This window comes from Phyllobates terribilis, unplaced genomic scaffold (genome assembly GCF_046119375.1).
Source record: "Phyllobates terribilis strain yellow unplaced genomic scaffold, ASM4611937v1 Scaffold_3__8_contigs__length_932513732, whole genome shotgun sequence".
Classification (NCBI taxonomy): domain Eukaryota; kingdom Metazoa; phylum Chordata; class Amphibia; order Anura; family Dendrobatidae; genus Phyllobates; species Phyllobates terribilis.
The window spans coordinates 547,816,057-547,830,372 of NW_027362763.1; the positions used below are offsets into that span (position 1 = coordinate 547,816,057).

Below are 14,316 nucleotides of genomic sequence, written 5' to 3' on the forward strand. Positions count from 1 at the left end.
GATGAGTTGGGTACAGCGCCAGAAGATGGCGCTTCTATGAACGCGCCATTTTCTGGGGTGGCTGCAGACTGCAATTTGCAGCGGGGGGGGGGCCCAGAAAGCTTGGGCCTCCCTGCGCTGCAGATTCCAGCCCCCAGCTGCCTAGTTGTACCTGGCTGGACACAAAAATAGGGCGAAGCCCCACGTATTTTTTTTTTAATTATTTCATGAAATTCATGAAATAATTAAGAAAAAAAGGCCTTCCCTATATTGTTGTGTCCGGCCAGGTACAAATAGTCAGCTGGTGGTTGGGGGCAGCCCGTTCCTGCCTGCTGTACCTGGCTGGACACAAATATAGTGCGAAGCCCCACTTCAATTTTTTTTAATTATTTCAGGAAATTCATGAAATAATTAAAAAAAAATTGACGTGGGGCTTCGCACTATATTTGTGTCCAGTCAGGTGCAGCAGGCAGGAACGGGCTGCCCCCAACCACCAGCTGCCTATTTGTACCTGGCCGGACACAACAATATAGGGAAGCCCTTTTTTTCTTAATTATTTCATGAAATAATTTAAAGAAAATTGACCTGGGGCTTCGCCCTGTTTTTGTGTCCAGCCAGGTACAACTATGCAGCTGGGGGCTGGAATCCGCAGCGCAGGGAGGCCCAAGCTTTCTGGGCCACCCCCGCTGCAAATTGCAGTCCGCAGCCACCCCGGAAAATGGCGCGTTCATAGAAGCGCCATCTTCTGGCGCTGTACCCAACTCATCCAGGGCCCTGATGCGGTGGCTCACTGGGTAATAAAGGGGTTAGGGTCAGCTTGGCATTATCAGCTGGCCCTAAGCCCAAAATTCATGGGGTCACGCCAATATTAGACATGACCACCATGAATTTCTAGTAAAGTATTTAAAAAAAACACAACACCCAGAAAAAAGTCCTTTAATTGAAATAAACACACAATTCTTTATTGTTCTAAATTAAACCATACTTACCGTCACGCCCATTCCAGCTGAAGCCAACGATCTCCTGAAATAAAAGAAAATAATAAAGCAACATCATTCTTACCTTTCCATGGTTCCCATGACAGCTTCAGCTCTGCTACATCGAGATGACAGGCTGGACCGCAGCAGAACGCTGCCATCCAGCCTGTCATCCCGCAGACACTGAGAAGCGCAGGCTTGCTTGCGCTCCACAGTGTCTCTCTGTGAGGGCATCCAGATGAGCCGAGTTAATGTCCAATGAACTCGGCTCACCTCATGCACGTCACTGACATCGTGGGAAAATTCTCCTGCACTCAGCGCTTCAGCGTGGGAGAATTCTCACGCTGAAGCGCTGAGTGCAGGAGAATTCTCCCACGCTGTCAGTGACGTGCAGGAGGTGAGCTGAGTTCATTGGACATGAGCTCACCTTATGCACGTCACTGACAGCGTGGGAGAATTCTCCTGCACTCAGCGCTTCAGCGTGAGAATTTTCCCACGCTGTCAGTGACGTGCATGAGGTGCGCCGAGTTCATTGGACATGAACTCGTCTCATCTTTATGCCGTCACAGCCAGACACTGCAGAGCGCAAGCATGCCTGCGCTTCTCAGTGTCTGCGGGATGACAGGCTGGATGGCAGCGTTCTGCTGCGGTCCAGCCTGTCATCTCGATGTAGCAGAGCTGAAGCTGTCGTGGGAACCATGGAAAGGTAAGGATGATGTTGCTTTATTATTTTTCTTTTATTGCAGGAGATCGTTGGCTTCAGCTGGAATGGGCGTGATGGTAAGTATGGTTTAATTTAGAACAATAAAGGATTGTGTCTTTATTTCAATTAAAGGACTTTATTCTGGGTGTTTGTGTTTTCTTTTAACTTTGACTATGGGGTTAGTAATGGGGGTGTCTTATAGACGCCTCTCCATTACTAACCTGGGCTTGATGTCAGCTGACATTATAAGCTGACATCAACCCCAGCCCTATTACCCCCTGCCACCGCTACAGGGCAGCGTGGAAGAGCGAGACTAAGTGCCAGAATTGGCGCATCCTATGAATGCGCCATTTCTGGGGCGGCTGACGGCTGGTGTTTCTAGCCTGGGAGGGGGCCAATATTCATGGCTCCCTTCCTGGGCTATTAATATCAGCCCCCAGCTGTCTGCCTAGCCTTTGCTAGCTATTAAATTAGGGGGGACCCCACGTCATTTTTTTGGGGGGGTCCCCCATTTTAATAGCTAGTAAAGGCTATGTATTCAGCTGGGGGCTCATATTAGTAGCCTGGGAAGCTCCGTGGGTATTACCCCCTTCCCAGGCTTCAAACATCTGCCCCAGCTGTCTGCTTAACCTCCGCTAGAGACTAAAATTAAGGGGAACCCCACGCCAATTTTTTTTAATAATAAATCCTTTATTTTAATACTAAATGACAAGTACAGTAACCAACACTGTCACTGTACTTCATATATATGTGACTGACATGTTTCTATCTATCTAATCTATGTGTGAAGCTCTATTCTGTCTGTTATAAATTGTTGGGTACAGATGCTGAATTGCCGGCCGGCTTTTTTAAAGAGACGGTGCATGAAAACACTATTATTTTTTTTAATAAATCCTTTACACTAAATGACAAGTACAGTAAGCAACACTGTCACTGTACTTCATATATATGTGACTGACATGTTTCTATCTATCTAATCTATGTGTGAAGCTCTATTCTTTCTGTTATAAATTGTCGGGTACCGCTGCTGAATTGCCGGCCGGCTTTTATAAAGAGACAGTGCATGAAAACACTATTATATTTTTTAATAAATCCTTTACACTAAATGACAAGTACAGTAAGCAACACTGTCACTGTACTTCATATATATGTGACTGACATGTTTCTATCTATCTAATCTATGTGTGAGGCTCTATTCCTTCTTGTCTAAATTGTCGGGTACTGGTATATGCCGCTGCTGAATTGCCAGCCGGCTATTTTAAAGAAAGCGTCTTCTGAGCAGTTTGTCAGCTTTTGGACACCTTTGAAGGTGTTTTCTATGTGTTTCTATGTGTTTTTGTTTGCCTGCCATTGGTTTTAACGGTGTTCGACGGTGTTCTAAGGTGTTCGACGAACAGTTCGACGAACAGTTCCTCGAACATCCCGGTGTTCGACGAACCGAACCGAACCCGAACACTACGGGGGTGGCTCAACACTAATGCCGACTTCAACCTACAATTTGTCCTTCATTGTGACTCTTCTCTAGTGGGAATGTGAGCTGCCCTGTATCAGCATCAAGATGGGAAATTGAGAGTCATCGGTTATGGTTCAAGAACGTTGACAGACGCAGAGAAGAATTACCATCTACATTCCGGAAAATTGGAGTTCCTGGAATTGAAATGGGCTATCTGTGAACAATTTAGAGATTATCTCTATTACAGCAAAGAGTTTGAGGTGTACACTGACAACAACTCTCTGACCTATGTCCTCACTAGGCCAAACTGAATGCTACGGGTCAGAGATGGATAGCTGAGCTAGCTGACTTCAATTTCAGTATCAAGTACAGGCCAGGAAAATGCAATGCAGATGCTGATGGATTGTTGAGAATGCCGTTAGCGCCTGTGGAGTTCATGTGCTCTGAAGAAGTCAGTCTGGAAGCTATTATGAGCACCACCCAAGCAGTACAAGTTCAACAAGAGGATGGCACAACGTTGTGGTGTCCATTGACGGTGGAAACTACCATAAAAGCGAAGGGACAAGACCACCCCCTGTCCATTCAAAAACTATCGAAAGAAACGATCCGTAGAGCACAAAGGGAAGACCAAATAATTGGCAGAATACTACCTTGTGTGGACAAAAATCGGTTTCCAAGGAAACGGGAGAGAGTTACTGAGTCACCAGCAGTAGCTGTCTTATGCAAAGAACAGGCGAAGGTCTATCTCAGCGTAGATGGTATCCTGTATCGTAAAAGAGGACAAAACCAACAGTTGGTACTACCCGGAGTATTACGTAGGCTCGTCTTCAAAGAACTCCATGAAAATATGGAACACCTCGGAGTAGAATGGACAACGAACCTGGTTCATGAACGTTTCTTCTGGCCATACATGCAGAGAGATATTGAGAGGTACGTGACCAGAGAGTGTGGGTGTCTGAAAGATAAACGTCCTAGCACATGAACCCGAGCACCTATGGGCAATATCCAAACTACGGCGTTCATTAAAGATTTCCTCTTACCAACTTCTATTTATCACAGGATGCTGAAACTTCACTTGTAATGATATGTCTCTATAGGTTACGTGCCAATTTGCAACTCAGAACTGAAAGGTCTTGATTTTACAGGTGCTGAAGTGGTGTGAGGTTTGATAATGGACCCAGTGGAATACAGAGCAGTTATCCAGTTCCTTTACTTGAAAGGCCACACACCAAAGGAGACATTCAATGAGATGAAAGAGGTTTATGGTGATGATTCCCCATCATATGATGTAGTCAAAAACTGGCATCGTCAATTGAAATGTGGTTGGACTTCAGTGCCAACAGCTCCAATTCCAGGGCGAACCCACTCTGCTATTGATGAACACACCATCCAGCAAGTGGAGGTCGCCATTTTGGAAAATCGCCACATAACCATTCGCCACCTAGCCCAAAATTAGTGTGGGGTCCGTGGAAAATATCATCCAAGACCATCTTCACATGCATAAGGTATTCGCTCGCTAGGTTCCCCGGCTGCTCACACCTTTGAATGCTCTCAGGCTCTATTGACGTTGTGCCATGGAAACCAGGATGACTTTTTTCGACAGACTGATCACACAGGATGAAAACTGGGTCCATCACTATGATCCTGAGACTAAAGTCCAGTCAATGCAACGAAAGCATCATGACTCACCGCCTCCAACGAAGGCACGTGTCCAACCCTCGGCAGGCAAGATCATGCTCACAGTATTTTGGGACCAGCACAGAGTAGTTTTGATGTATTTCCTAGCAAAGGGTAACATGATCTTTGGGGCATACTATGCTTCACTGCTGCAGAAATTGTGGGAGGCCATCAAAACCCAGAGACATGGCATGCTCACCAAAGGTGTACGCCTTCTGTAAGACTATGCACCAGTTCACAACTCACATGTTGCCCAAATAGAAGCATTCTCCTGTGGCTTTGAAATTCTACCGTATCCCCCTTATTCATCCAACCTCTCACCATCAGACTTCCACCTCTTTCCAAAAACGAAGTTATTTTTGAAGGGCAAGCATTTTCCAAATGCTGAGACTCTAATTTCCGAAGTCACAACATGGCTTTTGGAGCAACCTGTCGACTTCTACAAGCGAGGTGTTTACAGTTGCTTAAAGAGATGGGAGAAGTGTGTGTCCCTAGGTGGCACCTATGTAGAGAATGACTAATAACTGTGCCACGTTTCATTGCTCTCAGTCCACAGGAAGGAAATCTTTAATGAATGCCCCTCATACTTGCCCATTTGAGATGGTCTCAAAAGACTTTCTGCATCTCGAGACATGTAAGACTGGTTACGAATACATTTTGGTGGTGATGGACCATTTTACTCGATTTGCTCAAGTATATGCTACCATGAATAAATCTGGTAAAACAGCAGCAGAGAAGATCTTCAGTGATTTTGCTCTGAAGTTTGGGTTCCCTACGAGGTTACACCACGGTCACAGAAGAGAATTTGAGAACCAGCTCTTTGCCAAGTTAAGGAAATATTGTAGAATTCAGAGATCCCACACAACACCCTATCACCCCAAAGGCAATGGACAAGTGGAACGCTTCAACCCAACGTTACTGTCAATGTTGCGCACTTTGACAGCTGACGAGAAGAAAGATTGTAAGAGTTCTCTGTTAAAAGTGTGCATGCCTACAATTGTACGAAGAGTGAGGCAACGGGTTATTCACCATTCTTCCTATTGTATGGACGATCGCCAAGACTGCCAATTGACTTAATGTTCAATACTCCAGTGTCAGGAACTTACAAGACGTATCCTGAGTATGTTCGATAATGGAAAGGACAGATGACAGAGGCATACAACATAGTGTCCAAAGTGGTCACGGAAGGGCAAAGCAAGAGCAAGGAATAGTATGATCGAAAATGTTATGGAATGGAATTGACACCGGGAAGTCGGGTGCTAGTCAACAATGTATGTGAATAAGGTGGTACAGGAAAACTTAGTTCGTACTGGGAAGACAAGGTGTATGTGGTCATAAAGAGGAAGGCCAATGACAGTCCAGTTTATGAAATCAGACTTGAAACAGGAGACAAGAAAGCAGGAATAGTCCATCGGAATTTACTCCTACCCTGTGTTTACCTCCCACCACAACAAAACTTCCCAGAAATAGATCAACGCTGACTACTACAGATTGAAGCTTCAGAGGTGGATAGTGACCTTAAGAGTTCAGATGAAGAAGATCAGACTGTTGTACTTCTCAAACTGGCAAGAAGCAGAATGTACCATCCTCATGAAAATTAACTAAGCCCCGAAGCTCCAGAGTTTGTACCAAGGAATACAGATGGAGTCCAATTCAGATCTGACGATCAAAACTGGTCGTCAAAGAGATCGATCGAAACTTAGGTGTAGAGGAATTACCAGACCATGCGGAAATGGACTGAAGAACAGAAACTTACGAAGGCAGTTCCAAGGGCATCGGAGGAAGTACTGGAATTTAATGCGGGGGAAGAAACTCCTGTGACTGAAGAATCCGTGGTATCTGAGGAACAACCCAGCAGGAGAAGTGAGAAGGCCAGTGATGCTGAGTTATGATACACTTGGTGAACCGAGTAAAGTGCCAAGGACGGTCAATTTGAAACAGGTATCACTGCCTATGGACCAGGTAAGCCAACCTGAGTTGTATTCACCACTGAGGTGCCGTACGGAAGATGTTACTTGAGTGAATAGTCTCTTTGCTTAAACTTTAATTGAAAGACTTTGTAGAAACAAAGAATGGTGAAACTGTTTGAAACTAGTGAGAGGGAACTGGTTGAAGACGAACTAAAAGCTCCAGATGAAGAGATGCTGATTGTTTTAATGGTTTATTTCTTACAGGAGTCCTACAAGTAAAAGTTAGTGAGAATAGGTTGCTATTAATGTTTGAAAATGTTATGCCAAATTGACAATGCCCAATTGTATATAAAGTTGCATCGTGCTCATCAGAATGACCTTTATGGGTTTTTTTGGGAAAGGAAGACACCACTCTTGTGTCTCCAGTAAAGTAAAATGTTGAACTATGAACATCTTTTTTTTACCAACGATACCTTGCAGCAGTTTAGGCTTACTTTTTATTACAGTGCCCAGCATTGTAAGTTTTTGTTTTAGCAACAACTTCCCCAGTTGGTGCGATGTAAAAAAGTTAGCACATTTTGTCCTCTTAGTCCATATGTCAAATCTGAAACGACTCGCATACCCTGATTCTTTTCGGGTTTTTCTCCAGGCTTTTTTCCTGTGTATACCTGAGCGTTTAGAGAGTATGAACTGCTGCTATCACAAAGTGTCCATATCTTGATGCCGTACTTTGTTGGCTTACTCGGTATATATTGCTTAAACGGGCACCTACCTCGGAATGCCACAAGTTTTCATCCACAGTGACATTTTCACCAGTATTGTATAATTTTGGAAGAATCTCTATCCGTTTATTCCAAACTTCTCTAACTGCGGCTAGTTATTAGAGAATTATTTGATCTTAGCAGAGGGCAAGTGCCTCATCAGATTCAACTTCAGAATTCTCATAATCACTTTCCCCGCCAATTATGTGGTCCTCATCTTCGGACACTTTCTCCAGTTGGACATCATCTTCAGAATCTGAGGCATTGGCAAGCTTTTACAATTCAACTTCACTCAGTGGACATCTTCGCCACATTTTTATCTAACCATTCAAATAATGGACAGTCACTACTTTCACGGAATTAAATCAGCATTGTGGAATAAAAGAGCACTATGTTAATAAACAACAATAATAATAATAATAATAATAAAATCACAGAAAACACTAACCAGTGTAGTAACAATAGGAGCTTATATATTACAGCGAAACAGACCTGTACTCAAAGCCCATCTATGTACAGTAACTTGCAAATGTATCAAGCGCACGAACCTGCAGGAACTGGAGAAATTGATAAACAATAGTAGATGCAATAAATAATCCACAATAATACTATAAATAGTTTATGTGACTGAAAATATGGCAGGAGATCTAACAGTACATATGTAGCAATACATTTTTCATACAGAGAGTTAAAATGAAAAACAAAACACTCATAATAACAACACCTATACATAAACAAACTTGTCTAATGACTATTTATTATGAGGATCTGTAAATCATCTGCAGCTTTACAAACTTTTTTTTCGGGTCAAATATACCCGAATAGTACAACATGGTTAAATGACGTGTTGTACAGGTGCTGGGATGAAAGGAGTGGCACTCCTTGTCTGATAGAAAATTCTTCTTTGCTTCAGTAATTTTAAAACAAGGGCCATATGTTGACCCACTTCCCCTGCATCCATGTTTTAAAATTACTTAAATAAAGGATAATTTTTTATCAGACACGGAGTGCCACACCTGTCATCTCTGCACCTGTACACTTTGAGGACTTCACAGTCGGTGGTGCTGCACCTGTTGCCTGAGAAGCCGTTCAGCTGACTTTAGTACCGTAACTCCACTAAGTGGTATGATAGCTTTGTATGGTGCTGGTTGCTCTATATTGTGAACATTAAATTACGTGTTAATTCACTCAGTCACTGAGGGCAATTAATAAAATTCAATTTTGGAGCAACTCCTTTAGCACTTGCTGCTGGTCAACAGGGATGCTTTCATGTGGGGTCCCTCACATGGGGGAAAGTTATATTAAGATAATACTTATTAGGAGCATGTCTCTCTACTGATTTCTCGATAACAACATTGACTACTACAACAGTATACCCATCCTCGCAAATATGGAAAAACATGGATTTCCGCGCTGCTGATGAACTGATGAATAGGTCCAGCATACACAGAACTGTATTAAATGCGGTTTTATTATCGACGCGTTTTGAAGTAGATTAATTTTTTCCTCAGGGTACAACCACACGTAGCTAGAGAGCGCACTATGTGAAATTTATGCTTGCAGTTCCACAGGGTGTTTTTTCAGAGTCTTCAGAGTCTTCTTTGGGGATGTGCATGTTCAACCCTTTCGCCCAGACATTGTCAATCATAGCTCGGCTGTGATTGTGATTTCTCTGTCACTTAGAGAAGACATACTGTGCTCCTAAAGCATTAAACCAGAATATCACAGGAATGGAGCGATGCAGTTCAAAATGGAAATAAGCAGCAGAATCAGGGGAGCTCAGGGACTTTTGCAAGAAATTTGAGTGCATTTTAGGAGCATGGCAGGTACTATTTAACAATATACATCATATTAAAGTTCATGATAGAGTTAAGGTTCAGCATATGATTCCATAACCCATTGCACAAAATTGGGCCTTGGTACTGTATAAAATTTTCCAAATTTAGGATGGGTGTTCTATTGTGGTGGTCACTGTTAATATCAAGAAATCAGAGTCAAGTGACAGGTCCTCTTTAAGATCAAAAAAGTTCTATGTGAAAAGAATTCTGAAGCGATCTTGATTGGATGAATTGATGAAAACCTTATCATTTCGCATTCAAACAAATATTATATTGCATGTTGTTTTATATACAATGCAAAACCATATATTTGCTTGTTTTGTATAGTAGAATCAGTAACACTATATTCTGAACAGTCTTGGATCTGCACAGTCAGTTCTGCAGAGGGGACTGACTTCTCACTTTTATGGTGCAGACTGTTGAAAGCAAATCCTTTTCAGTTGGCCTGCAAGCTGTGTCTAGTGAATGGCTCCACTTAGTTGCTACACATTATCTCATTATATTCTTGGCATATTATCAGAAATAAGTGGTTATGTTCCCCACAGCTGCATTATGTAGCTCAATTTAAGACCAGAAATACATTCAAGTTAACAATATGAAACTACTGTGCTTTCTTCTCCTCTCGGAAAAGCTCATCATATTCTCTTTTTGATTACAGAGTATGCTTGGTTTTTGGCTGAAAACACCTGCTTCAGCTCATATTATTTAAAGATAAGACAAGTACAAACATAGATAATGCTGTAGACCACTCCAGTGTCATCCCATGTGACAGAGTTGTTAGATTAATTTATCTTGCCTGTAATGAAGTCGTTTTGTATCTCGGTCTACCGAACAGATATGCTCCCCTATACAAAGTTAATGAACCATTATACGAGAAGTCAGTCCAAGCAAGAAGTCCTGCAGTACTGGTGATCGGTGGCAAGAGGAGAAAACACAGGGCTTCCGAGAAGATGGCTATTGATTTCAATCTGAGCTATCTCAAGGAGCTTGAGAGAGAAAGGGTTCTGGAAGTCCTATATCGAGACCAGACTCTTCAGAAAGCAGAGGAAGAAAGAATAAGGTACAGTGAATGCTTCTATTCTGATGTCTAATGTCCATGTGGTGTAGTAGTCAAAGAGTAAAGGTACATTAGTTATTTTCCTAAACTCCTTAATTATTAACTTTTCAAAAATTGTGAAGAAGCACAGCTATTGTGAAGTATTATTAAACAGTTGTGTCTGCCATCTAATGCAATCCGAAATAGCATAGATTCATGTGAGGGATTATAATTTTGCAAGAGCTGTAGGCATTGGTTAAGGGTGACTAGTCTTGGTGATCACTTAATCAGCAAATATGGCCATTGGAAATTTCAAAACCTGAGCAGATATGCTTTTCTAACAAGTATGAAAGCAGGAGCTACTATATACAGTAACTTCAGACTAAAAATGTTGTGACCTAATGTTGCTAATACAAATTTTTATATGTAAAATGATAATCAGGAGAATGGCACATTCTTCACTTTAAATTAACAAAATGATACATTGAGGAAATCAGTTATTTTGTTGTTCCCAAATTCTATAACTTCTACATATTAATGCTAAATGTAGGAATTAGGTCATACTTTTGTGTATTGCTCCCATCACTACTTGATAAACCATTAAGCATAAACAGTAAATCTGGTTCAATCACTAGATTTATTAAAGTGGCTTAAATGTAGCAATTTATTGTGTGATGCAACTATTTTCAATCATAATCTGCTTTTTAACTTGTCATTATAGCTATAATTTCAGCTGTAGCTAATTTGCTTGTTAGATGGGACAATTATTATATGTAAACTTTTTTTAAATAGTTGAAATATTTGAGTTCAATGCATCAAATATTTATTGATCTAAAATTTGTTTGCAAACCTAATCTAAATTTATATCCTTAAAATGACATTAAATATCACAACACAACACATAAATTTTATCCTTTATATGTAGGATAAAGGGGGTCAGACAGCTGTGACCCCCAGCAATCTTGAAAATGGGATCCTGCAGAACTCCCATTTGACTAGAGCAGGGGTCTCTTTTTAATCTCTATGGAACTGCCTTAAATAGGTGTCGTAAATAGGTAAAGGGTGCCATAAATATCTGAGTGCTTGGTTGTGTCTGGTATTGCATTTTATTAAAGTGAATGAGATTAAAGAGGACCTACTGGTTATAAGAAAAACATTAAAAAATGCAGTAAATGAAATAATAAGATTTTTCTCAAATATATGTCATTAACAAATCCAATTACTAAGTATTAGGCTATGTTCATGTAAAAAAAAAACAAAGACAAGGGCAAAATACACAAATACCTGAAAGTATATGAATAAATTGCACAGTGCATAAAAATAATAATAAATAATAAAGGGTATTTAGTTAACATAAATTTTGATCAAAATAATGTAAAAGCCATCCCGCCACGTCACGGCAACCCTTACGGGACAGTCCTAACTCTAATATTTAATATTAAAAACCTTACCATTTGTCAAGTGACATCCATATGGATATGGGCAGAGAGACTGAAACCCTAGTAGAAGCATAGGCCTGAGGCAGAATGAACCTTTCAGCTCAAAGAGAGGGCGGCCACACCCTTGTATGCACTAAAGCACATTGAACTACAAAGAAAAACCTGGGAGTCTGAACTGAAACGTAAATTGATGTGCATGCAAAGTGTAAATGCATGTTCACATAAGGCCATTGGACAGAAAAAAAAACAAAGACAAGGGCAAAATACACAAATACCTGAAAGTATATGAATAAATTGCACAGTGCATAAAAATAATAATAAATAATAAAGGGTATTTAGTTAACATAAATTTTGATCAAAATAATGTAAAAGCCATCCCGCCACGTCACGGCAACCCTTACGGGACAGTCCTAACTCTAATATTTAATATTAGAAACCTTGCCATTTGTCAAGTGACATCCATATGGATAAGGGCAGAGAGACTGAAACCCTAGTAGAAGCATAGGCCTGAGGCAGAATGAACCTTTCAGCTCAAACAGAGGGCGGCCACACCCTTGTATGCACTAAAGCACATTGAACTACAAAGAAAAAACCTGGGAGTCTGAACTGAAACGTAAATTGATGTGCATGCAAAGTGTAAATGCATGTTCACATAAGGCCATTGGACAGAAAAAAAAAACAAAGACAAGGGCAAAATACACAAATACCTGAAAATTTGGCGTGGGGCAGCAGCCGTGGGCAAGGTACTTGTCTCTTACACCCCAGCGCGTTACATCAATATGGGGGTCCTGGCTGGGTGTGTGGACTTGTGCTCTGGGAACTGAACAATGGAAGACAAAGAGGTGTGCAAAAGAAACTGGGATCACCACAAAATACAGTCAAATAATTTTATTAAACAGAGAAAGATGAACAAAAACAATTAAAAACATTTAAAAAGCAACACATGCTATCTTGATTTCAATCCAACAGGTGAATCCACAATAGGAAAAAACACCCCTCCTCCAAATACCACAGACGATAAAGTAAAGATGATAAACCTCAGGGTATAATAAAGGCAAGTTAAATAGAGTAAAAACTACCCATAATATAAATAAAGGAAAAAATTCCTGTAGCTAGCCATAAACCAGGTCACATGAACATGGTGGAAACATAGACAAAATGTGGCCAGGGAGAGTACCTGAAGATGGATGAGGTCAATAGGTATGGAGGAGTTGGAAAACCCACGCGTATCGCCACCTCTAGTGTGGCTTCATCAGGGGAAGGAACTTGCCTTTATTATACCCTGAGGTTTATCATCTTTACTTTATGGTCTGTAGTATTTGGAGGAGGGGTGTTTTCTCCTATTATGGATTCACATGTTGGATTGAAATCAAGATAGCATGTGTTGCTTTTTAAATGTTTTTAATTGTTTTTGTTCATCTTTCTCTGTATTTTGTGGTGATCCCAGTTTCTTTTGCACACCGCTTGTCTTCCATTGTTCAGTAAATTTTTTTGGTGTGCTTCTGGATGATCCCCATTTATATTTGGGTAGTGCCCTCGGTTTCATTCACATTCGACTTGTGCTCTGGGGGCGCTATGCCCTTTCAGGCTGCATGTTACCAGTTACTTTGGTTGGCGAGGACTAGAGATGAGCGGTGTTCAACTAGAACTGTTCGCCAATCTCAAATTCGAGCTGTTTTGGCGGTGTTCGAGTTGTTCGATGAACCTGAGCAATTTGCAAAAAATTCGGCTGTTCGAGGTTATGTTTGATAACTGTTCGTGCACCAAAAGCGTGTCCTGCATGTCTGGCGCTATTTAGAGCACCAATCATGCAGGGATTGTCTGCCACTCACTGTAACGCCACAGCCATGATGGTTGTGGCATTACAGTGATTGCCAAAATCGATGGGAACAGTGCTCACAGTGAAACATGAAAAGCCGGCAATTCTGCAGCAGTATTCACCGGTACCCGACAATTTAGAACCGAAAGAATAGAGAATCACACATAGATTAGATAGATACAAACATGTCAGTCACATATATATGAAGTACAGTGACAGTGTTGCTTACTGTACTTGTCATTTAGTGTAAAGGATTTATTAAAAAAAATAATAGTGTTTTCATGCACCATCTCTTTAAAAAAGCCGGCCGGCATTTCACTAGCGGTACCCGACAATTTAGAATAGAAGGAATAGAGAATCACGCATAGATTAGATAGATAGAAACATGTCAGTCACATATATATATGAAGTACAGTGACAGTGTTGCTTACTGTACTTGTCATTTAGTGTAAAGGATTTATTAAAAAAAATAATAGTGTTTTCATGCACCGTCTCTTTAAAAAAGCCGGCCGGCAATTCAGCAGCGGTACCCGACAATTTAGAATAGAAGCAATAGAGAATCACACATAGATTAGATAGATAGAAACATGTCAGTCACATATATATGAAGTACAGTGACAGTGTTGATTACTGTACTTGTCATTTAGTGTTAAAATAAAGGATTTATTTAAAAAAAAATTGGCGTGGGGTTCCCCATAATTTTAGGCTCTAGCGGAGCTTAAGC

At 41.0% G+C, this 14,316-nt stretch overlaps 1 protein-coding gene across 5 annotated transcripts in view; it reads left to right on the top strand.

The window, feature by feature from the left end:
* Positions 1-14,316, top strand: part of SYTL3 (synaptotagmin like 3) — a 250,595-nt gene that overhangs the window by 112,098 nt on the left and 124,181 nt on the right. For all 5 annotated transcript variants that reach the window (XM_073671356.1, XM_073671357.1, XM_073671358.1 and 2 more), the window contains one exon: positions 10,134-10,358. In XM_073671356.1, coding sequence (XP_073527457.1) covers positions 10,249-10,358 — 110 coding nt within the window. In that variant the 5' untranslated portion in view covers positions 10,134-10,248. The remainder of the gene's footprint in view (positions 1-10,133; positions 10,359-14,316) is intronic.